Source organism: Protomyctophum parallelum, assembly GCF_964188405.1.
Source record: "Protomyctophum parallelum genome assembly, chromosome: 2".
NCBI lineage: Eukaryota > Metazoa > Chordata > Actinopteri > Myctophiformes > Myctophidae > Protomyctophum > Protomyctophum parallelum.
This window is the reverse complement of record NC_139699.1, coordinates 43,322,772-43,348,773: the sequence shown is the minus strand read 5'-3', so window position 1 is coordinate 43,348,773 and position 26,002 is coordinate 43,322,772. Positions and strand designations below refer to the sequence as shown.

The 26,002-nt window shown below is 41.9% G+C and overlaps 2 protein-coding genes across 2 annotated transcripts; both read left to right on the top strand.

Moving 5' to 3' along the window:
• Positions 1-916: 916 nt before the first annotated feature.
• LOC310854638 (potassium channel subfamily K member 2-like) lies at positions 917-8,513 on the top strand (the record flags this gene model as incomplete). The annotated part of the gene is made up of 7 exons (XM_083759313.1): positions 917-1,029; positions 1,253-1,343; positions 2,580-2,697; positions 3,640-3,800; positions 4,929-5,115; positions 6,904-7,043; positions 8,253-8,513. Exons 1-7 carry the CDS (start codon positions 932-934, stop codon positions 8,511-8,513), a joined length of 1,056 nt encoding a protein of 351 aa, XP_083615439.1. The 5' UTR covers positions 917-931.
• Positions 8,514-18,515: 10,002 nt separating this feature from the next.
• setd9 (SET domain containing 9) lies at positions 18,516-25,021 on the top strand. The gene is made up of 7 exons (XM_083794000.1): positions 18,516-18,652; positions 20,103-20,284; positions 21,291-21,437; positions 21,546-21,669; positions 22,510-22,625; positions 23,383-23,488; positions 24,696-25,021. The coding sequence occupies exons 1-7, from the start codon at positions 18,525-18,527 to the stop codon at positions 24,781-24,783; spliced, it is 891 nt and encodes a 296-aa protein (XP_083650126.1). The 5' UTR covers positions 18,516-18,524; the 3' UTR covers positions 24,784-25,021.
• Positions 25,022-26,002: the final 981 nt, after the last annotated feature.

Sequence of the window (26,002 nt, the reverse complement as noted above, 5' to 3'; positions counted from 1 at the left end):
AGGTTAATATTAACAGGGCCATACAAAGTGTCATATTTGAAAATGAGGTTAGTTAACTATAAGTAAGGAACAAATGTGCACTTGAATCTGTAGTGTACTTGTATTGTACAAACATGCATTGATAGAGATATCTAGATATAGATATCTCGCATATATAGAGTCGAATGGAAACAAGACGGCAAGGACTTTCTTTATACCCTTTTGGACCAAATGCTTGACTGTACCTGTGCTGTTTGCATTTTCTTTATTGTTTAATAAAAGAATCAATAAAAAAAGGATGATTGGTCAGACAGACAGACAGACAGACAGACAGACAGACAGACAGACAGACAGACAGACAGACAGACAGACAGACAGACAGACAGACAGACAGACAGACAGACAGACAGACAGACAGAGACTGTCTAAGACTGTCAGAATCTAAGCTTATTTTACTTGATGTGATTTGTATTTTTGTATATCTTTGTATATCTTTTGGTTATTGACTCTCAGGCTACTCTTACACCTTCTGTGTTTTACCTCAGGCATGATCAATGTCTGTCTGTCTGTCTGTCTGTTTCCTCTCCTCTCCTCTCCCCTCCTTTTCTCTTCTCTTCTCTTCTCTCTTGAGGCTAGTACTGTATCTAATTCATCACCTTCAACTTCTGATAAGTATGACACTGTACATACACACGCACATACATAACCAACTAATCATGTTCTTTCTTCTCGCCTCACATGAAGTGGCAGCTCCTGATCTATTGGATCCCAAATCTGCCACTCACAACAATAAGCCCCGCCTCTCCTTCTCTGTCAAGCCAATCACACGGAGTCCCAGGGAGCAGAGTGAGGTCAGTGAGTCACTCATTTAACTTTGTACAACATCCACTTTGAATTGATCTCACAGCTGCTGCATGCATGGATTCATTGGTTGCAGGTGGTTGCCTCAGTGATGAAGTGGAAGACGGTGTCAGCCATTTTCTTTCTGGTAGTGATGTACCTGGTGATGGGAGCTGCTGTCTTTAAAACCCTGGAACAACCCAATGAGAGGTACTGTCTGTCTGTCTGTCTGTCTGCCTTGAATGCCTGTCTGTGTCTCACTACGTATGTCTCTCTGTGTGTGTCTCACCCTATCTGTATCACTGTGTGTGTGTGTGTGTGTGTGTGTGTGTGTGTGTGTGTGTGTGTGTGTGTGTGTGTGTGTGTGTGTGTGTGTGTGTGTGTGTGTGTGTGCGTGTGTGTGTGTGTGCGTGGTGTGCGTGTGGGTGTGTAGTGCTCAGCGGTTAGCCATTCTGTCTCAGAAGTTGGAGTTCCTGTCCACACATTCCTGTGTGAACCAGAGTCAGCTGGAGACACTGGTGAAGGTGAGAGATGCCAAAACACGTCCTGTACATTTAACCACTTAAAGGATCTACATTTTAAAACTGTTTTTAATATCGTATTGTTTATGTTCCTCAAATGTATTTCTAATGGTTTGAGCCTAAATCACCACTCTAAGTTATTTCTTTCTGGCGATTTGATTTGATTTGATTTGATTTCATTTCATTTCATTTCATTTCATTTGGCACAGTATAAAAACAATACAAAAAGGGGAAATGAGTAGAACATAATAAAGTAAAGTGCTAGGAGGAGGCAAGAAGCCCAAAGGGCCTGAACCTGTGTACAACAAAGTGGAAATTAGTGTATATCGCTTTCAAACATGATTTGAAAGCGATATACATTATTATTTACAGATAACATGATTTCATAGTATACAGATGAAGTCTAGAACAAAACACAAGACTTGATTTTCTACAACATAAAATGGATTGTCAACATGCTTCTATATTTTTTATGTAATAATAATGAATACAAACAAACATGGAAAAGACAATAATCAGAATAAGAATATTTTAAGTGATCTGATTAATCAGAACATACTTTAAGTTCTTAAATAAATTAAGAGAAGACCAGTAAAGTATTTGTCATATAGTGTAGTACCTCTGTATTTGATGGAAAACTGACTGGTACGATAAAGGGGAGGATGGAGATGAGTAGTGTCTAGTGTTGTGTTTGTGTTGTTAGTTTTAGCTGCAGTACCACAATGTTCTGAGGTGGTGGGGGCGCTGATATGCAAATCATTTTTTATCTTATTATAATACTGGTGCTAGATAAACCCAGGGTTGTTTCCATTCCATGCCAGCTTGGAAAATCAACAATGGGGGGACAAAGTGGAAATGCAAATTTGGAACTGAATACTGAAGAGTACAAAGTAGGGCGATACAGATGGAATCTCATGTACATCCAAATCAGTTGAGCTGTTCCTGAGAGCAATTTATATAAAAGCTCCTATATGATGAGAGAGACTGATTGTTCAAAATTGCGTAGGGTTTGTGGGTATAGAAAACACATAGGGGAGCGCAAAAAACACCAACACATTTTGAAAAGTTGAGTGTGGTTGAGCGGAGTCCCTCAGGGCTCTATGCCAGTGTATTTTCTGTCTTCTCTTATAATGGGGAAGACTTTCGCAGAAAATGGCCGATCTATACTATTTTCAGCTATACCCACAATAAGGATTATGAGGTTTAAGTGGTAAAGAGATTCTCTCTCTCTCTCTCCAGCAAGTTGTATCAGCGGTGCGTTCAGGTGTGAACCCCGCAGGTACACTGGCCAATCACAGCAGCATCTGGGATTTAAGCTCTGCCTTCTTCTTTTCTGGGACAGTCATCACGACCATCGGTAACAAACACTGTGTGTGTGTGTGTGTGTGTGTGTGTGTGTGTGTGTGTGTGTGTGTGTGTGTGTGTGTGTGTGTGTGTGTGTGTGTGTGTGTGTGTGTGTGTGTGTGTGTGTGTGTGTGTGTGTGTTCGCTCACAACCGTACATGATAGCAAGGGAGAAGGATTGATTGATTGATTGATTGATTGATTGATTGAAATTTTTATTTCACAGTATGCAGAATGAGTACATTTCAAAAGAAAGCACAAGTCAATACAAAAACTGTTGCTTTTTGCACGGACGATCCATGATAAAGCATTACTCTTATTTACAACAGGCTCCACCATTTTCAATTCATCAGAACATTTAGAGACGTACAAATATACACTATACAAAAAAGCAGGAAATCATCATATAAAAAAAGTAAAAAAGGGAAAAACATGTACAGTATGGGGCTCAGAACAGGTGAAGATCAGAGGGTCGGAGGGGGGGGGGGTCATTTGGGTGTGAATGTCCCCGCACTATTGGCGGATGCCCGGCCTATTTATTTATTCATTTTCTCCGACCGGCACTGGTGCATGCCATGGCCGGTCTAGCCGAATATTTCCATTTTGCTGCTCAATAGTCGTTGTGTATTGGCTGCATACTGTACGTGTGTAGTAACTGCAGTTGAGTTAGTTAGTCTCAACTCGATCAAGGTGTCATATGGGCTACACAACAATGTAAGTCATGACGCCCACTAACCACGCCCACAATAATGTCCTCCCACTTTTTACGTCCTGACGGCACCACTGAATTGAAGAAGATGAGTGAGGAAGAATGACTAGCTTTAATGTGCAATATTGTTTTCCCACTCAACATTAAACAGACACACATATGTATACCTATAAGTGTATGCATTGTGTATGCACATTTTTTAAAGTTACAATTGAATGACCTTTAAGACCTTTCTCTGCCGGTATAGGTTTTGGGAACACGTCTCCGCACACAGAAGGTGGGAGGATCTTCTGTATCGTTTATGCGTTGCTAGGGATACCACTGTTTGGCTTCCTATTGGCTGGAGTGGGTGATCAGCTGGGAACCATCTTTGGTAAAGGCATCGCTAGAGTGGAGAAGATGTTTGTGGTGAGTTTACACACATACACACATACATGCACACATGCGCGCACGCACCAAAAATACACCTGCTGGTGGTGCTATAACAGGCCAATGTGAAAAGGGTGGGATTTATTCCTCCAGAATGTGCGTGCAAAATGTCACATAAATTGTACACTGTGTTTGTGATTTGAGGCATTTTGTTCAAAACGGGCCAATCCTGCAAACTTTGGAAGCCAATCTTAGCCAATCGGGATGGAATTTGAGACAGATCCGTGTTGATCAAATGACTATAGGGATAGTGTGTACCAATTTGCATGATTTATCGATAAAACCTGTATGAGTAATTTGAAAAGAAAAATGTTTTGCAAAAATCGGCCTCATCATGGTGTAACAAGCCATTCTGGAAAATGTGGGGCAGAGGTTCGGAATTGGCATCCAGGGAGTGTGTGTGCACAGTTTCGTAGCGACCGGGCCAACGGTGCAGAAGATTATGCTGGTCTATAATAAATGTTTTTTGATGAATTGAGTTGAGTATGTGAGGACACCAATGGAAACAAGCCAAAAGGCTTTTCTGGTTTCATCCTTTTAGCAGACCTTGTATTGTACTGTACTTCCCTGTGCCTGTCCTTGCAAACTGTTGATAAAGTATTCAATCAATCAAATCAATCGGATCAAAGGTATATTTTAGTGTACTAGCGACCCATAAAAATGCATCCACAATCCACAAATGGGATTTGACTGATTGGTTGACATAAAAAAGGGCCTGTCAGCTCAAACCTAAAATACAATATTTAGTTTTCAAGTGTGTTGTGCATAGACTGCAGTAGCATTACAAAGTTATAATTAAGAAAATTCATCCAATTCCATTTTCCCTGTCTATTTCCCATTCCAAGTGCGTTGGTCTAAAATGTCAACGACAGCACCGCTATTTGGCGGGTAGATCTTGTTGAGCTGGTCAATTTGAAAGTAGCTCTCAAGTAAAAAAGGTGGTTGGTAAAGTGTCTCTGTCTCTGTCCCCAGCATTGAGACATCAGCCAGACTAAGATTCTCTGTCTCTGTCCCCAGCATTGGGACATCAGCCAGACTAAGATTCTCTGTCTCTGTCCCCAGCATTGGGACATCAGCCAGACTAAGATTCTCTGTCTCTGTCCCCAGCATTGGGACATCAGCCAGACTAAGATTCGCGTCATCTCCACACTGCTGTTCGTGTTGTTCGGCTGCCTGCTGTTTGTGGCCCTGCCGGCGGCCATCTTTAAACACATCGAGCGCTGGACGGCGCTGGAGTCCCTCTACTTTGTGGTCGTAACGCTCACCACCATCGGCTTTGGAGACTTCGTTGCAGGTATACTGTATAAATGTGGCATGTCCACCAACACACGCACACGTGGACACATGCACGTACATGTACATATTCACACGTTCACACATGCATTCAGCAACGCGGCTATTTTCTGCGAAAACAATACGGATTATGTGGTTAACACCCTGAGCGGCAAGGACGGAGTTCTCCGTTCAATCAATTAATAACGCTCAGCACTCAGGAAGGAGATTGATAAAAAGATTATTGATATCAAAACCAATCGCATCGCTCCACAAGCTGTGAGTGTCTGTTGCACAACATTCAATGTTATTTTCCGGTGGGACGTCATCAAAAATGTTCCCCCCCATTTTAGCCGACGAGACCGAAAATCTTAAAACGTGAATAACTCTTGATCTAAATCATTCCGTCCAATTCTAAGCAAAGATTGTGTGTTAGACGGCCCATCGCAGTCCCGTCGCTAGTCGCGTTAGAATTAATCATACATCCCGTTGTTGTCGATCACCTCGGGAATGTTTTGGCTACTTCAAGCTACATCCGGGATAGCATCCGGTCCGTCACTAAATGTGCCCCGCTGCTATAATTCGCTGGGCGCTTGGTGCTGTGGGATCCGACACGCGTTGGTCACGAGGACGTCCCACACTAATATATACGTGGATGTAGGCCTACTCAAGAAAGCACCAACGAGCTGGCAAGATGTATGGAGAAACGGGATGACTGGAAGTGACGATGGACGGCTCGTCCGACTGAGGACAACCTAGAGAGATTGAACTAACGTACAGTATATTGGAATAATTTCTATTAGACGCTTTTCAAGCACCTGGCCAAAAAACTGAAATAAATCTTTAAAAAGTAGCTAATACGCAAGCTCGAAACATGGTGCAAAGCCACGTGTTTTGAGCTTGTAGATCTGCTACTTTTGATACTTTTGAATTTGAATCCTGAAAAGTAAAAGCTTAGGACATACACGTATGAGGTTCCCAATCCCATCCGACAGAGACGATATATTTTTACAGCGTTGCATCCACCTACAGCAGTGGTTCTCAACCAGTGGTCCGGGGACCACCAGTGGTCCTTTAGGGCGTTCCAGGTGGTCCCCAGCTAAATGATGGAGAGAGTTGGTAACCAAATGGACCCTTATACATCTTTAACTCTTGAGAGTGTAAAATGAAACCAAATGGACACGTACGGGTCCATTTGGTTTCATTTTATGCTCTCAAGAGTTAAATTATTGTTAAAAAATCTTAATTTTCAAAAGGTCTACATATTAGAGAATATAGTATAATTGCTATGTTGATCAAGGTTTGCCTGTCATCTCTCCTAATGTCGCCACGTCAATACAACATGGAATTGTGGGCAAAATCTTATCCAACGATAACAAAATATGCCTTAGGTCTGAGAGGCAAAATCTCATCAAATGGTGCATGGTCTGTGGCTCAAATGCCAAATCAAAACTATAGGCCTTGAAATGAAAAGGGTCTATAGGCTTCAGAGATGAGACGGCTCAAACAATATCACGAGAAGAAGATAGCCCCAGAACTCAATTAATGTCCCTCTCACAAGCTCACAAGGTGATGCAATGTGTAGATCAGCTATTTTCATCAAATGTTTGCCTACTATGACATGCTCAGTCAAAACAGGGACACTTAAGCTTGGTGAAATGTTCACCCCAGCTTGACCAATATTCCTCCCAACAAAAAATGCATCAACAACAACAGCCGTAAAATCCAGAAATGTCGCATCTGGTTCCATCCATTCCGACTAGTTATTAGTTATCTCTAAACCTCTGTCTGTTTGTTTGTTTACCTCCAGGTGGCTCAGAGATAGAATATCTGGACTACTACAAACCTCTGGTGTGGTTCTGGATTCTGGTGGGTCTGGCCTACTTTGCCGCAATCCTCAGCATGATAGGGGATTGGCTGAGAGTTATCTCGAAGAGAACTAAAGAAGAGGTAACGTCTCTGTCTGTCTGTCTGTCTGTTACCTTCGTGTCCCCATGTTCACTTTTAACCTCTGGTTAACTTCATTCCAATGATAAAAATATGTCGTATAATCTAATTAAATGTCCTCCATTCAAACTGATCGATCAAATCTCAGACTGTTACTGTGAATTTGTGAGAGAGAGACAAAGGAGGACAGAGAGGCACAGTATGCCATTGGTTCTCAAAGTGGGGTCCTTGGGGGGGGGGGGGGTCCTCCAGCAAAATGTGTTGATCTAGCATCACTATAATTTTAAGCACTTTAACAATGATTTATACTTTGGCTATTCAAAAATAGCAGATATACAAGCGCATAGTGTGTCACTGAATTTGTGCTGTGCTATGAGCTTTTAAATCTGTGATTTAAAAAAAATCATGAACATTCGTGCGGATATTTGCAAATATATGTTACAGTATGAGTGGAAAACCAGTCAGATTGAAAAAGGAGTGCTTGTTTATTTCCAGTTCACCGCCCGCAGAGGGCGGGACCATGACCATGAGGCGGTGTTGACGTCAGAGGTAAAGAGCCCTAGTGGCTGACGATGATTTGCGAATACGATTATGTCACTCGGGACATAACTCGGACGGCGCTGAATCGGCTGAAGGTTTGCAACGTTCGGCATGGCGACTTGCTTGCTGAAGCTTGCTCTGTGTTGCCTCTCGTGGCTCAAGTCCCCTTCAGACGGCGCATATATATATTTTTTTATAAGCGGACATTTTAAACTTATTATTTTTTTTTTTCTGGGTGTCCCTGGCGCAAAAACATTTTCAGATGGGGGTCAAATATCAATTTTTAGGGTCCTTGACATGAAAAGGTTTAGACCTGGTTTCATTTTACACTCTCAAGAGTTAAAGATTTTGGTTACCGACACTCCATCATTTAACTGGGGACCTCTTGGAACACCATCAAGGACCACTGGTGGTCCCTAGCTGGACCACAGGTTGAAAACCATTGGTTTAGATCAGCTGTGTCCAAGGTGCGGCCCGCGGGACCAAAATGGAATAGAATTGTTTAAATCCGAACGTAGGTCTACATTATGTAGTTGGCCCTTTGGGTGTATTTGCTAATATGGCCCCATGAACTACTGGTCTAGTATCCACCATCTATCTATCTCCTCCATTCATCCATTCCATTCCATCCCGCTTCGTTCTGACCCCCCCCACCCCCCACCCCCCGTGCAGGTCGGCGAGATCCGCGCTCACGCGGCGGAGTGGTCCGCCAACGTCTCGGCCGAGTTCAAGGAGACGCGGCGGCGGGTCAGCATCGAGATCTACGACAAGTTCCAGCGGGCCGCGTCCATCAAGCGCAAGCTCTCCACCGACCTGGGCCTGGGCCCCGGCACCGAGCTGTCCCTGCCCCGGAGGAACGTGTCCATCAACTTCACCGACGAGCGGGGCGGCGGCCTGACGGACAGAGAGGTGGGCCTGACGACCGGGTCCTGAGAGAGGAGGGGGAGGATGTCTTTATGCTATAGTTTTCAGGGTCTCTCTTTTTTGCCAGCGACCGGGGCGACAAACTAAATTAAACACAGGCACTATATGCGATCATTCATAGCAGCGGTGCTGAGAGAGAGAGAGAGAGAGAGAGAGGGAGAGAGAGAGAGAGAGAGAGAGATAGATATAGAGCATTTGAGTGTGTTTATGCCTGCAGAGTCAGTCTTGAAAAATGCTGAATTAATTAACTGAATGTCCATGAATATGGACAATTATTCTGTAGTGCTGCGGACGCTGTGCTATGACGCTGTGGTGTTTATATATTGTATACTACCACTACTGGCATCTAAGTATGATGCCGTGGTATGTCTATGATGTACTACCGCAGGCGTTGAAATTATAACACCGTGGGATTTCCATAGAAGTGCATTGGGCACCGCTGGTGTCGAAATAGAAACGGTAAAGGATATTGCCGAACTCGTAAAGTGACGCCTGGGGACAGACTATTTGACGAGTTGGGAGTGCAAATGTGTGGCCTGAGACTAGCTCTGGTGCTATAGTAACCCTGACTCACCCTAGACTAGCTCTGGTGCTATAGTAACCCTGACTCACCCTAGACTAGCTCTGGTGCTATAGTAACCCTGACTCACCCTAGACTAGCTCTGGTGCTATAGTAACCCTGACTCACCCTGAGACTAGCTCTGGTGCTATAGTAACCCTGACTCACCCTGAGACTAGCTCTGGTGCTATAGTAACCCTGACTCACCCTGAGACTATAGCTCTGGTGCTATAGTAACCCTGACTCACCCTAGACTAGCTCTGGTGCTATAGTAACCCTGACTCACCTAGCTCTGGTGCTATAGTAACCCTGACTCACCCTAGACTAGCTCTGGTGCTATAGTAACCCTGACTCACCTAGCTCTGGTGCTATAGTAACCCTGACTCACCTAGCTCTGGTGCTATAGTAACCCTGACTCACCTAGCTCTGGTGCTATAGTAACCCTGACTCACCCTAGACTAGCTCTGGTGCTATAGTAACCCTGACTCACCTAGCTCTGGTGCTATAGTAACCTGACTCACCCTGAGAGTAGCTCTGGTGCTATAGTAACCCTGACTCACCTAGCTCTGGTGCTATAGTAACCTGACTCACCCTAGACTAGCTCTGGTGCTATAGTAACCCTGACTCACCTAGCTCTGGTGCTATAGTAACCCTGACTCACCTAGCTCTGGTGCTATAGTAACCCTGACTCACCTAGCTCTGGTGCTATAGTAACCTGACTCACCCTGAGACTAGCTCTGGTGCTATAGTAACCCTGACTCACACAAGGAGAACTTACAAGGATTTCTTTGATTGTTGCTGGAATGCAAACTGATGTCTATATGGAACTCTACACAGTATGTGTTCATGTGTGCTCAGCGTTGCTCGACCTTCTAAGATGGGAAGAAGTTGGAATATAAACTGACCTGCAGCTCTATCACAGCTCCAACACTCGTATATGAAGGCATTTAGGAACTACCTACAATATGTTCATTTAAAACTCTAGCCAGAGCCAGAGTCTAACAAAAACGAAAAGAACATGCCAAAAAAGTGACCAATAGATTGTCTACTTTTACTATATATTTTTTAAATGTTTGCCTTAAAGTCACTTTTTGAAAATAGTTTATCCACTTGTGAGCTTGCAGATCGGATATTTTCTAAAAATCACACTCGTGTGAAGTGAGGGGTGCCTGGTAATGTTTGTTTAAAGTGATCTAACAAACATTCAAAGTCCATAGACTTGGGTGTACCATATGACGTAATAAAGTGCTCTAAAAACATTTAAAGTACATAGACTTGGGTGTACCATATGACGTAATAAAGTGCTCTAAAAACATTTAAAGTACATAGACTTGGGTGTACCATATGACGTATTAAAGTGCTCTAAACAAACATTCTAAGTCATTAGACTTGGCTGCCATATGAAGTTATTTCAAAAGCCAGTCAGTCATTGGAGGGGCTATAGCGAGCCTCAAAAACTAGAATGTGGTCATCACACCTACGTCGTTCCGACCGATATGCCCTTATATGGAGATCTCTCTATCTATCAGTCCTTATTGTCCCTATCATGCCCATTATGGAGACACATTGAGGTTAGACAACACACTCCATATTTGGCCATAGCTGCATTGGGAACTCCTGATATGGTTATATGGCTGAGTCATAGTGACATGAGCGTGATGATGTGGTCCACTTGCACGCCCACTGGCCCACATTAGCCAATTTTAACATAGTTGACGGTGACAAATCTTCTCTTATGAGGGTCCCTGGCACAAAATAAATGTCAATTTGAGGGTTCTTGACATGAAAATGTTGGAGAACCACTGCATTATTAGAAAAATAATGTCCTGTTGTGTAAAAGGAAAGAATAGTTAACAATGACTGTAAAACTGTGATCCTGGTGCTAGCCAATGGTACTTTTTTTTAAAATTAATTCAATTTAGAACCCACAGATATGTTGGGGATTTCTGATACTTACAGACACCAGTCCGGACACCCCGTCCATGACGGGCTTCATACGCGCCTCCTCAGGAGACTTGGCTATAGTGATTTTACCTTTTAACAAAGATACAGCCAAATTAAACACAAACAAACAAAATACACACACACGCGCGCACACACACACACACACACACACACACACACACACTCGCTCATCACAAACAGCCAGGGTTCTCGCCCACGCGTGTACGCCTGCCTTTGAAAATGCACTTTTGACTTAACAGCCTTTGAACGTAACATGCTAGCTAAGGACGACCAAAGATATAAGCATTCCATCCCTTAAAGGCGTTTAATTTGTTGTCCTCTGCCACTGCTAATTACAACTTGTTACACGTTTTAGCACAACGCTTTGTCTTTTTTTAACTCTCTGAGAGGAGCCGACCCCTTATATTATGCTATGATGTTAATACCACGATACCACTCGCTCATACACTTCACACACATGTACATTATAATACACTAACCCGACTCCTGTACGAAAACCAATACACCTTTCACAAGCAGCAGGTATTAACTAGGCATATAGCAGCAGGATATCCGGCCCAGCATGGCATTTGAATACTCGGTGGTGCGTCCAGCTTGACAAGGTGCTCCTGCGAACACAATTGGCCATCTTTGAGGGTGGGAAGCGGGGTGCATATACTGTAGGGACCTCCGACAGGTTGATCTGTGGGCCTTTACAGCAGGGAGAGATATAGCTCTGTGTTCCTCCACATGCATTTTACATCCTCGTGGTGAAACTTCTCACTGTCAGGTAAAAGGAAGTGACTGCTGGTGACATCATGTGTATTCTTCTGACTACACATATATACGTCCTAGAATGAGCCAATAGGGGAAGGGGATCAACGTCATGTGATTCTTTATTTGACCGCCGGAAAAACCTTTATCCATTATCATGGATCCCACCGCAGTTCTAGGAAAGCCCCGCTGTCATTGGCCAGTAGTCGTTGTGATTGACAGTTCTCGTTTTTGCGACCAGTCATTAGTCCTACAACTACAACCTATCTCAAACCCTCACCTTAAACCTAACCTCCCATGGGGCAGCACACCTAAACCTAACCTTAACCCATGTCTAACCAATGACTAGTCTAAACTAAGTATGCACCCCCGGGACCCCCTAACCCAAACCGAACGGCCTAACCTCAGTAAAACTATGCCTTCCCGGGAGCCAATCAGACACATGGTGAGGCGGGTCTACCCTAGAACGTTGGTGGGATTCATAATCACGCCGGAAAAACGTGTCTCAAAAGAATAAGATTCAGAATATTTGTCGGTCCTGTACGTGCTGTGACAAAAATCAACCATCCCTGCCCTGATTCTCTCCTCCAAAACATGGCCAACTGTGTTTCTAGATTTCAAAACATGGCCAACTGTGTTCTTATGGATTTCAGGGGCAAGTCAGATGCACCACGGTGGATTCGAACCCCTTAGACTCTGTGGTGGTCAAGTACTTTACCCTTGTGCTGCCAAAAAAACAAATTAATTAAACCTGTGTTTGCCTGCTATTATGGATGCCATGAAAAATAAGGTTTCAATACAAAATGCCTAATACAGCTCTGTTAAACATTTGCTGTCATAATAAAGTGTTTAGGCCCAAGCTGCAATGCTCTGTATTGTATCTGGATATGTCCACTATACTATAGGTTGCTGAAATGGATTAAAACAGTTGTCATAGAAACACACAAAAAAAAGGTATAGGTTCAGATAATGAGACGTGAAAATGCAATAATTTATTGTACTAATGATGTAGGCTATACTGAAAACATATTTGGAATTCAGGAGAAAGATTCTTTCAGAGTTCGGTTTAACAGTTGTCGGACAGCTCTTTACAACATAGAGGTGTTGTATGAATACCTTTTGGATATAGCATGACATTATTAAATCATTTTTTTAACATCAGACAGTTTTTGGCAAAGCACTAACATATCACTATATCTGTCGTCGGGTGGAAACCTCATTATGTCCAAAACGGTTACTTTTCAGGATTCAAATTAAAAAAAATATCCGATCTACAAGCTCAAAGCTTGTGGATCTGCTACTTTTTATGCCTTTTGTGTGTACTAGGGTGCTAATTTATAAAAGAAAAAGAACACACACACACACACACTTCGAATATGCAGATAAGAGGTTTCTGCCAACAGCGACGATATAGTGAAGCACTAACATGGTACAGTATTAACATATTCCCTACATCGGTGGTTCTCAAAATGGGGTCCAGGGAGTTCCATGCAGGGGGTCCCCAGATCAATTATGTAATATATAGTATCACAATCAGTTTAACTATTTAACCCTATTTTCTTTTTACTTTGGCTATTCGGAAATAGCCGATCTACAAGCTTATGGGTTTAACCATGCGGGCGTCCATGAAGCCGTGCGATTTGTTGTGTGCTTGTAGATGGGCTATTTATGAACATCTTCATGGCATAAAACATTTTCAAACTAATGTAGTCAGAGGACAAATATGTATCAATTTGGACATGCAAATTATTGAGAACCACTGATCTACAAGGCACAGTAACATGGCACAGTATTAACATAGAAGGGAAATGTCAATAGTATAGTTTGGACTGTCTTTGCCTTCTCTTTCTCTCTTTCTCTCTCGTCTTTCTCTATGTCTCTATCTGTATGTTACAGTACCTGGGACCTACTAATTATACGATATTACACAACAATCTTTTATAGCAGTGTTAAATATGAAGTCGTTATTAAAGGTGGTGTAAGTGAGATTGCAAGTATTTGTTCAGTAACAGTCTCTCCACCTCTTTAATAAACGGGAAGCACATTACAAATACATTTCCAGGTCAGGATACCAATTTCATCCAATCAGGAGAAAGAACCCATCTATTACCTTTGTTCCAGTTACATTGTTGTAACCCCCCCCCCCCCCCTTCACTTGTTTATCCTGTATGAGTTTTCTTTCCCAATTGGATGGAATTGTTATCCCAATGTGAAAACGTAGCCTATTTTTTTGTTTATTACGAGCCGAAACACCTGTTACTGAATAAACACTCAATTAAACACTTACTTTAACACAAGAATATCACTTGCAGTACTTTAAATATATGACTGAGTTTCTGCTAATGTGCAAGACGTGTCAATATAGCTTTCATGACCTTAATTATGAAGTTGTGTATTTTTGTGTTTGATGACCACAGTACAGCTATGTACAGGAACACAATGTAATAATAATAATGTCTGTAAAATGAATAGAAAAGCAAATTGAATTGATTTTTATACTGAATATCTAATTACTTGAAAATATACTATATATATTGTTCTGTTGTCTTATTATTAGTGTGCCTGCTGGAAGCAAGCACACTCATGTTCACTCACTTACGGGGATTTTCGGGGATAGTCTTTCAAACTTTCACAAAAAAAGACAAAATGTTCCATTACCTTTTGAATTGTTTAATGAAATGAAACATTTAAAGAATGACAAAACAAAAATACATCCAGAGTTTTTAGAAAGGGATGTGGAATAAAATAAAATAACAATATTGAAATTATTATGATTATGAAATTCCACGAGGTCCCTAAAACTCACACATGACATAATTGACTTTTGGGAAACCCAAACAGGTCCCCATGTCTACGCGTTGTCGCTCCACTGGCCTTGACAAAGGTTGCTTAGATAGTGTTGCTGGGTAGAGAATGGGCCAGTTCATGCATACAGCGGAGGTCTGACCACGTGCGCACACACACACACACACACACACACACACACACACACACACAGGTACAGTATTCACACGGGACACAGACTCTCACACGCACACTGCTAGACATGACAGAATCTCACATTTGGTGGTGTGGGTGCCAATGATAACAGAGCTCGGTGGGCCCATCTCCTCATTTCCCGTGTCTCCGGACAGAGTTGCTTCTGGCACGGCAGTGGCTTCCGCTCATACTGGAGCTCTGTGCAGCCACAGGACCCTGTTCCCACACACCAGTGTGTCCCCGCTGCCCTTCCACACGCGCACGTGTGCACGCACGCACACACACACACACACACACACAGTTATTTGAAATGACAGACAGACAGCGTCTGTCTCAGACAGACACCAGGATGACTGGGCACTAACTAGGAAGAGTGGGCACTAGGGAAATGTGGACAGCCGGAAGAGTGGGCACTTTATTTACAACCCGTAGTTTCAGCTCAGGCCGACACATCAAACACTGTGTTGTTTCACATTCAGTGGCCTGTGCATTCCTGTGTGGCTGGCTGTCACACAATCGCCTGGGTCTCCGAGGCTAGTATAGTCACACATGACACACTGTAGTATCCTGTAACTGCTTTGTTACTTGGAATGGTAAGTGATATTTAAGAGAAAGGCAAAACATCCATACACTTTGTTTCTATAGCTCCACAAGAGACTTACTTTATTGAGGCAAACATGCAACGTTTTGACCCTCTAGGTCTAGGTCTTCATCAGGCAGGGGGGAAAAAAAGATTTTCCCTGATAACTACCTAGACTAGGGTCGAAACGTGGTTTAGACTGGATGATAAAAACTTGAATACATTAAAAAAAAGTTATGGTCCCTCGATCCCGTTTGTTTTTAGGTTTGCCGCAGTCTCTACGAGTTGGAATAAAAGATGGATATAACAAACAAACTAGAAGTAGGCTACTTGAAGTAGCCTAAGGCTTTTATTGGGTAATTGCAGGGAATTATTTTTGGGTAATTCTGATTCTGGTTTGGGGGTTCCGGAATCCGGCCTGTCGGGCCTGATGACTACAACAAGCAAAGATTTATAATATACTGAAGATAATCATTCCAGTTAGAGCCACTAGAGGCGAAATGGTACATTAATCTGCCTGGTCAGCAATCCTGTTCGGGTTTATGATCCGATCGGGAGCGGATGATATCGTTACGTCATGGTCATGTTGTAGTCATTGTTTTGTAGTCATCAGGCCGGAAACCCTCAATCTGGAACTTCCTTTCCCTTCAAACCGGAGGAATAATTAATTCCCTATAAAAGTTGCAGGCTACGAGAGAACGAGTCACGTTTCTATTGGGAAGGTAATATTATTCCGGTTTGAAGGAAAAGGAAGTTCGAGATTGAGGTTCCTGATGACTACAAAGGCCGTCGGGATGGGGAGTCGAACCCGCACCACGCCGTTAGGCTAGGTGCCCAGACGGTTGAGCTAACCGCCCGGGCCTGAACAAAGCTTCTGCACCATTCTTTAGCCCTATGGTCACTGAACTAAATCCTGGACCCAGTCATCACAAAGCACACAATATTTCCAAGATGTTCATACTAATACAGTATGTCTTTTTTTTGCTAGACAAATCAAGACAAAAACTACTTCTCACGAGATTTGGGAAGATTTCAGATGTTCTAAAAAACGGATAAACTGAGATATAGTAGCCTAAGTGAATGGACTTGGACATATTGATAATTAAATAAAATGTGTGTTCCAAATGCTCAATATTGTAATTGTCCATATAACTGTCTTGGTTGATGGGGTTATTTCTCCTATATATCAGTGTGCAAGTGCAATGGCGTTCACATTCACAATAAGGTCATTCACAACACCTTTTTCTATATTTCTATTTCTATTTCTATTGGATCACAATGCCCAAACTTTGTGCAGCAGTAGACTAGACTGTAATAATAATAAATCTGTCTGTGGAGAAGCAAACCACGCCTATACTTAGGAGACCATTTGTAGAACTTGTGTAACATTTCATCTTTACGGTGGCTCCAACCGGGATTGATTACGGTATCTTCAGTAGCCTATATTAAAAATCTTTGATATATGGTCAATCAATGCCCTATGCCTCCTAGGCCAGTCAAAGATTTGGCGCAAGAGAAATTGCAATAGTACTCGTTCAAGGTGTTTTTCTGATCCTTAGGGTCACGCAAATAACAAATTGACCGATTGAAAAATGTTGGATCATGGTAAATTCAGGGGTTGAAAGTTCACCCCTATAGTTTTACACGTCACATGTTACTTAAAGCATAATAAAATTTAGATTTTTTTTTTTGCCTTATAGGTTTTTTATGGTACCTGTTACGACTGGGGTCATATTCTGTGATGGGATTTTGGGTCCTGGAAGGAAGCGGTGTGCGTGTGCACTGTGCAACGCGCCAGATGTAGATGACACCGTGAGCAGGGGTGTGACCTAGGGTTGTGACTGGGAACGGATGCACAACAGTTGGCCAGCCATCCATTGGAGGGGAGACTTCCGGCCAGCCATCGATTGGAGGGGCGACTTAAGGGCAGCCAACGATTGGTGGGGAGCATTCCCACAGCCATGCAGAGTGGCTAATGATGTTGGCCTGAGTGCATTACGCACGGGGACAGACCTGTCCTCCTCAGCTCCCAACCGGCCACCGCCCGTCTTTTGTTATGTTCAGTTATAATATGATTTAGTTTGCTTTGCTGCCTGCTTTGAGTTAAGTGAATTCTGAGTTATGTTGCCTTTATGTTCTGTTTATGTTAAGGAGGTAAGCTCTTGTATTTTGTTTTCGTTAGGTAAGATAATATTTTGGTTTAGCTCTTTTGATTTATTTCAACATTCCATATCAGTTGCCTTGAAACCATTTACTTTTGATTTTACTTTATGAAACTCACTTGAAACTTAACTTATACCTATTTTGTTAATAAATATATATTTGCCTTTACACCCTTAACCCTTTGTTTGAGTGGCTGCTTGGGAGTTGTGGAAGGCGGGAGCGTCATATTTCCATGCTGTGTATCAGGCCCCTAGACTGGTGCATAACAGTACCCTAACGTTTCTCCAAAAAAGGATCATAAAAAACGATTACTATTGCAATTTATTTTGGGTCACGCCCCTTTTTTAGCTTAGATTGACCAGTGGTGTAATGTAACTAAGTTTACTTTACTTTACTACTAAGCTTTGAGGTATTTGTACTATTTCCAATTTCCAGTAGACCTACTTTTACTTCTACTCCACTACATCTCAGAGCCAACATTTTTACTTTTACTCCACTACAATTATTTTAAAACTTTAGTTACTAGTTAATTTTGATTAGAAAACATATAGGCCTATGTCATTAACCACTTCAGCCCTATATACATTTCGGCCATTTGAAAATAGCATATTTACAAGCTCACAATGCATCACATTGTGAGTACTTTTAGTACTTTAAGTAATCTTACTCGAGTACAATTTGAATACCTGACTTCTATGGAGTACATCTACATTGCAGTATTGATACTTAATAATTAACACTTTTTTTTTTAAATAAACGTAAGAGTGTGAGCATGACATCATAATTATGAAAGTTTCACAAAAATATGAAAATACAACAGTTTTTATATTTTCTCCCACTGTCCCACAACTTCCCAATCCTCCCCATCCACCCACCAGTAGTAATATTTTTACCTAGAGTAAAACATTTGAGTACTTTTTCAACCACTGGCAGTACCTAACACCAACAATGGGAGGCAGCAATACGCCAACGTGCGTTCAGTCTGCCGGAGATTTAAAAGACAAAGAAGAAAGGCCTGGAAATGCTATTTGTATTTTGTATTAAGCTAGCTCAGCTGTTAACTATGTTGAAAAGACTTGTAAACAAATGGAAGAGTTACAGACACAGATTTGTACCCTGGATGATGTTTAACCTCAGCAACAACGAGAGGTGTTTGTGGGTTGTTTTATTTAAACTTTTTTACAGCTTCAAGCTGGGGAGATGCCTAGAGGGTCCTTGGAGTAGCGCTGTAAACCCAGGGCTAGAGTTTGGAGCTTTTAGATCGGTCTAAGATTAGACTCTCGTAGATATTTTTAATCGATTCTGACATTTTCAATCTACGAGACTTGAGAGTGCTTCATTGCCCATGGTAGTGACTAGTGAGAGCGAAATCCCCTGCCTAGTCCGTAGTGCTCTGAACATGTACAAATGACACTCTCGTAGATTTCTTCTTTTTTTTTGCTCGCGGACCTATAATTGCTTAACATGTACATATGCAAAATCTAAGGCGCTTACGTTGCTGCCCCACTTCTCAGCTTGACTTGCGATCTGCGTTTGAAACCCGTAGATGCGTTGTTTTCAATAAAAAATGTGTTGTTTTGATCTACTCTGTCTCGGAATCTGGCATCCATCTTGGATTTCCCTAGTCCACTGTAAATGTGCCCCTAGCGGCCAATGTTCTGTTGCGCATGCGCATTTACAATGGAGGGAGGAAAATGCCAGATTCCGAGACAGAGTGGAAATTGGAAAATAATAAATATCAATAGATAAAATACATCTAGTCTAAATCTTAGGCTAGATCAGCTACATTTGCGAAAAGATGTTTGGTGTATGGGGGAAAAGAGCAAACGAAGTACAGATGTGAAAGGTTACTAGTATTGAGGATTTACTGTACATTAATCATAGAGTTATATATCTATAGAGAAGACACCCGAGTTCTCCTCCCATCCACTTGCATTAAGTTGCTCAAAAGCGCATGAGGCGGATTCACTCCTCCTTCCTGGTAGGAACAGAGTGCATTCTGGGACGGATTGCAATGGTGAGTGGCCCCAAACACATGAACGCGCTGCCGTTGAACGCGCACGAGCGTCGTCCGTCGTGAACGTGTACAATGTTAGTCAACGGACAGCGCGTTCATGTGTTTGGGGCCAGGCTGCAATACCTTCATTCGGCCACTATGTCCATTTCGCCTCAAGATTTCCTCTGGGTGCCTTCTCTATTCATATATTATATATACTCTAAAACATTAATCCAACATCAATCTGAGAAAAAGGAAAACAGCGCCCTCTTTTCCTTGAATCTGACGGCGTCAGATTCGAGACAATTCTCGAGAGACTAATCCAACACTGATGATATATAGTGGTGCTGTCAAACAAGTCCGTGAATCTATCTGTGAAATCTATGGAAAAGGTTTAATCTAAGATGAAGCAGGGAGCCCCACTGTACACATTGTATTAAATTGTGGTTGCAGTCTAGAATCTACAATCTAGACTGCAACACAATTTAATACAATGTGTACAGTGGGGCTCCCTGCTTCATCTTTCTCGAGTCTCGGCTGATGGGTCCTTGGCCTGAAAGAGTTGAAGACCCCTGGTTTACCGGTGTTTGTTGCTTGTTGCAGAACTCTTCGCCAGGTGCCGGATCACTCCAAAGACAAGTTGGTCCCTGATGAGGAGGTGTTGGACAGCCTGCTACTGCTCGCCAGAGCTCTGCTCCACAAACATGTGGCCGAGCTTCCCTCACAAACCAGGACACATTTCCTCACGTATTGCACTGAAAAGATTCATGAAGGCATTTCTAAAGGTTACTTTCAGTCCTATATTGGTGTTCCATAATATGTGCAGAATATGAATTGGAGTTCATATGAAGTTAAGATCCAGTAAGGGTAAATACAGTATTACACAGCACAAACATAATATAGGTTAAAAAAAAACAATAATGTATTCCATTAATTCTGTTATTAAAGATAGGGTAGGTGATTTTCTTTGGTTAAAATAAGTGTTAAATAGCTCTATATTCTGATAGTTTTTAGTGAGTACCCTCACTAAAAACGCCGGGACAACGCTCCACACGTCCCAAACTCTTCTCCCTTCTGGCTCCAAAACTGTGGAATGCACTTCCCATTGCAGTCAGAACTGCAGCATCACTCCCAATCTTCCGCCGTAGCCTGCAAACCCACCTTTTCAGACTCCATCATGGCCCATAGCACTTACCCTAACCCCTTAGATAGCATTTCTGTTGGCTTAGATAGCATTTGACATAGACTTATAGCATGTTATGTAGACAGCACTATAATTGTATTGTATATAGTCATAGCACGCCATAGTACATATGTATAGCATAGTAGTGAATATGTATAGTTTATTATGTATAGTGTATGTATAGTTTCATCATATAGATATTCCACTGTTACCTTCTTAGCTTACGCATGTTTCATGATAGATGCTTTTATGTGATGTATTCCCATGCTTTTGTTCTTGCTTAAATGTAAGTCGCTCTGGATTAAGAGCGTCTGCTAAATGCCTAAATTGTAATTGTAAATTGATAGTAGGCTACTCATTGCTATAGTGTTTGTTCAGTAACAGGAGTCTCAATGTCTCCCCAGCTCTTTTTAACCATGTTCAGGTTGGACCATTCGGATACCAATTGTATGGATAGATAACTTAGTCAGCATTCAGATTAAACAAGTGAAAGTTGTAGATATGACACAAAGAAATGAGCAGACAAAATTGGAACTTTGGCATGCTTGTCTTCAGAAAAATGTAATTCTGACGTTGATATGTCCTGTTATATGTGTTTTGTGCAATAGATGGACCAGTAACAGAATGTGATATCATGTTTAAAACGTTGGGCTTCTGTATTGAGAAAAGGCCTAGTTCCTTGCCGTCTGCTGGAGCTGGAGTCTTCGTTACAAAAGGTTTGGTCCCTAAGGGAACCACAGTCGCCATGTATCCAGGTAAAACATTAGATTTCACAACTCTTAATGAGCCACACTTTGACATCCTCTCTCTTCCAAAACATCAATTTAAAATCATCCCTAATGTTCTTAAATCTTCTCTCAAAGGCACTATCTATCAAGCTTACGAGCCTATTTTTATCCAGTCCATCAGAAACCCGTTTGTGTTCCGCTGTATCGACGGCATCTTCATAGATGGAAATGACAAGGGCATCTCCAAGATAGTTTACAGGTGAGAAACACTGACTGCTGAGGAGTGACAGTATACACAGAACAAGACTTCATTGGATGGAGTTTTCATCCATTATGCAAGGGATAATTGTTGGTGAGCCGGTCAATGTTGAGAAATGAAGTGAACCCTGACAGGATGAAAAGACCCTGACACATTATCATCCCGAAGGGGTTTATTTCTCAACAATAACCGCATCGCTACTAAATAAATTGACCTAAAAGCAACAACAAAGGTTTAATTGAAAATGACATGAAAATGAAAGTATTACATTAATTTATGCCAGGTCACGGTGCGTCCAGTGCAGCCAGCGTGTCGCCAACAGGAAGTGTTGATCAAATAGATAGAATACAATTTTGGTTACTGCATTGTCTATTTCCTATATTCAATGGTTATCAAAGAATATTGACAGCAATGTTCGGCTGCCATGTTGCGTATGGCAAAAGTCTAAGCAGCACAGCAGGTGGCGCTCTATTCATAGTCCAGTTTTCGGTGAAGAGGTGACCACCGAAAACCTACATGACGTCACGCCGCGGTGGTCACCGCTCACACAACACATCTGTTTTCACAGTGGCCTGTTATTGAGCCCAGCGGTCATTATCGAGAAGTATCACGCGTCTGAATTCAGTGATTGACCAATTAGAATCAACCATTCAACCAAGCCGTGTAATAAACAATTCATATCGTGCTTCTCATTTAACGAGGCTTTTATTTCCCTGCCCTCCACAGAGGAGTATTGCTTTTGTCATTATTAGTCTGCTTGATCTTTTGTTTGCAACTTTGGGAGAGACATTAGCTGGTCCCTAGATTGATTGAACCAATTAAACTCTATATGTGTTCCAGGTCATGTAGCGGGAGGGACCGGATCGGACCTTTTCAGTTATGCGACAGCAGCTGGTTGACACCTGGTCATAAGAACCCACTGGCCATGGGTCAATATGTGAATAACTGCTCCAATGGTATGTTCTATTCCGGTGTTGATTTCGTCGACTAATACCATAACAAAAGAATGTTCGTCGACTATCTTTTTTTCCACTGATGAAAAGTAAATGGAAACTAAATGAAAACTAAGCTATGATGACTAAAGTTATTGACATACACAGTGAATGTAAACAGATTTGTAAAGCGTCAATGTCATTTCCTTGAGCGGTACACTTACGCCAAAACCCTGCTACTTCCGCCAAATTCCAGCAATGCACTCTACAGCGTATATATCTTGCCCAGCAGGGCGAACAGGAGGCAGACGGGGCCTACCAATTGCCGCTATTTGCCACCGACTCGTTTTGCTGGGGTGCATTTTGTCTTCACCGAGAGGAGGCCCCTCCCATGCCAGGCACTCCCTGTTCCGTTCTTCTCAAGTCACTTGTACTGGTTTCTCACAGTACTATCACACCCACATAAAGATGACAATTAACTTGTGGTCATGTACTGTAGGAAAGGGAAATAGTAGTGCAACAGGGTTATGTGTAAGGACTATGACATGATGTAGATTATAAACGGGATTAAAGTTTAAAGGCCTATTTCATTATTATAATTGCACAGATATCTGACTACGTTTGCGGTTTATTTATAGTTTTCTTGTTGAGACGTGTAAATACATTGTGTTGATGAATCCTTCTTGTATTGTAGCTTTATACTGTTCCTGACGCTGCTCAGCATTCAATACAATATTAGTACAATACAATAATAATCATTTGTATTGTGTCTTTATTGTAGAGTGGTCTGCTAATGTGTGCTATCAGGAGTTTGATGTGCCTGATTCATTTCCTCTGGAACTCCGCCAGTATCTACCTAATGTCAACTACGCACATGATGTCCAGAGGTAACCAACAAACACACACGCTGCGGCATTCATCATTGTCCGATGGCTATTGTGTATAACGATACCAACAACGAATGCAGATTCACTTTATTTTCAGGCATTTGCCTTAAACATATAATTTATTTTCAGTAGTTTAATTCCAACTACAGTAAGTGCAGATGTATTGTACAGTGACAGATCATACTCCCCCAGAAGCAATGTCAACGAAACATAACTGTAATCTTTTGTTTAAACAATGTTAATTAGAAGTTTGTTCACGATCTGTGAATTGGTGTAGGGCAGGCTAGTAAGTTGTGGCAGGTTAAAGGCAGTCAGTTAGCTACACCAGTGGTTCTCAAAGTAGGGTCACGGGATCCCCAGGGGTCCTTCTATATGCCTGTTGTTTTATTATTGACGTCTTCTGCACTGAATTGTATTGTATTGTATTGCATTTGTGAAGCACTTTGGTACAATGAGAGTTGTTTTTAAATGTGCTATATAAATACATTTGATTTGATTTGATTCTAGGCCTAGGGGATAGCATCACAATCATTTTTTAACCACTACTACCCATTTATATGTTGTCTATTCAAACATAGCAGATCTACAAACTCACAGCTTGTATAAATGATACGTAGCTTTAATGTTTAATGATGGTGTTTGATTGTGCCGAGCAGGGAGAAAAATGTAGCAGAGCCGAACGTCAAGATAAAATATTATATGCACACTTGTATTCTCATTCTATAATAAATATGGGTTAAATCTATTCGTGAGTTAACTGCTACTGAACTGCTATTTTCTTCTGTTCTGGGGGACCCTGGCACAAAACATTTTCAGATGGGGGTCTGTGAAATACATATTTGTGGGGGTCCATTTACAGGGTCACTTCGCCCCTTTTGCAACCAGATCTTACTTTAATGATGTTTGGGGGACAAGAAACACTTTTCTGGGGTTTTTATGTGTGTTTTTAGATATTTTAGTATTTCAAAGTGCCAGTGATGTCATGGACAACACTGGTCTCCAACACTGGTCTCCAGGTCTCCCCAAGGTGGGGTGAGTGTCACAGACACTTTGAAATACTAAAATATCTAGTAAAAACGCAAATTACCCACATAAAAACTACAGGAAAGTGTTTCTTGTCTCCCAAACATTCAAATAAGCCCTCGCATAGGGCTAAGAACTCTCATTGACACCAACATAACATTATTTCTTCATTTATGTCTTACAGGCCTTTGAGGTGTGTTGTTCTCATTTCTCTGAGGGACATCAGGGCAGGAGAAGAACTATTTTCTAATTATTACACCATCGTGCACTAATCGCCCTGAAGACCATGATGCCATTTGGACTGTTTATAATTACATCTTACCACTTGCTGCAGCTAGACTATTTTTTTTTTCTTTTTTTTTAATAGCCAAAATATAGGCTAATAAGTAAGGCTGCATGATATATCGAACATGTACCTTCATCAGAGTGGAGAATATAAGTATAAATCAAGTTGAGCAAAGCCACTCTTCTCTGCCCCTCTCTCTAACAGACACAGTTAACGATCGCTTGTTAAGTGCCTGCCAGACAGACAATCTAGATTGTCTATATTCTAAAACATCAGTTCAGTTCAGTCTCTTTGTAGCACACATCTTTTGTTGCTGGATTCATAAAACGTCTATTTACTTGGATGGATTATTTATGTTTTTTTTTTTAATTGTGGCCCTTCCTTACGGTTCACTCATTTCCAACCTTATTTTCATATAAACCCTGTCCGTCCGTGTCTCTGTGAGCAGCTAATCTCCAGCACCATTGGCCCGATGGACGTGAAACTGTGCATGCCATGTACACTCCCTGGATGCCAGAGCAGAACCGCCGTACATTTGACATGGGTCTGTTATAGCGCCACCAGGTGGCATATTTTTAGATGTTACTCCTACAGAGTCCAAACATTTGTCCAAACATGACGCAAATCGGTACACACAGTATCTCCATAATCATATTGCCATATTAAAATGAATGGACTAAGGAGGAAACCTTTTTTTTGCTTAAGTCAGCTCCTCATGACTCTCTCTGGTAAAAGTCCTAATTGAAAAGGATCATACCCCTTTTAGTAAAATGACTACGAATGTTTCCGATCCTTTTAGTTGATTGTTTAATTCGGCCTAAAAAAGCCCGTTCAACAATTAAGTTAACAAAGTAGCCGGCAGATTGAAAGCCATGCGTCCACTGTTACGTTATGGTCACTCTAAGCTCATCAAGGCACTGACAAACGAATCCTTCCAAATGGGAAGCAGCAGCACAGCCACTGTTCCTCCTGGTTCCAGTAGTGAGGAGACCAGCGACATGCTGTATGAGAGGCTCCTCCTCGCACAAAAAGAGATCTTTAAAGAGATCATGGATGAAGAGAGGAAGAATGCAGAGATCATGATCATCAGAATGATAAAGACCATTACAGACATGGAAGGAGAGAAGAAGATGAGAGAGGCCCAGCTCCTGAAAATGGAGAGGAGGTTGGAGGAAGAGGAGATGACGAGAGTCTCCCTCATCTTC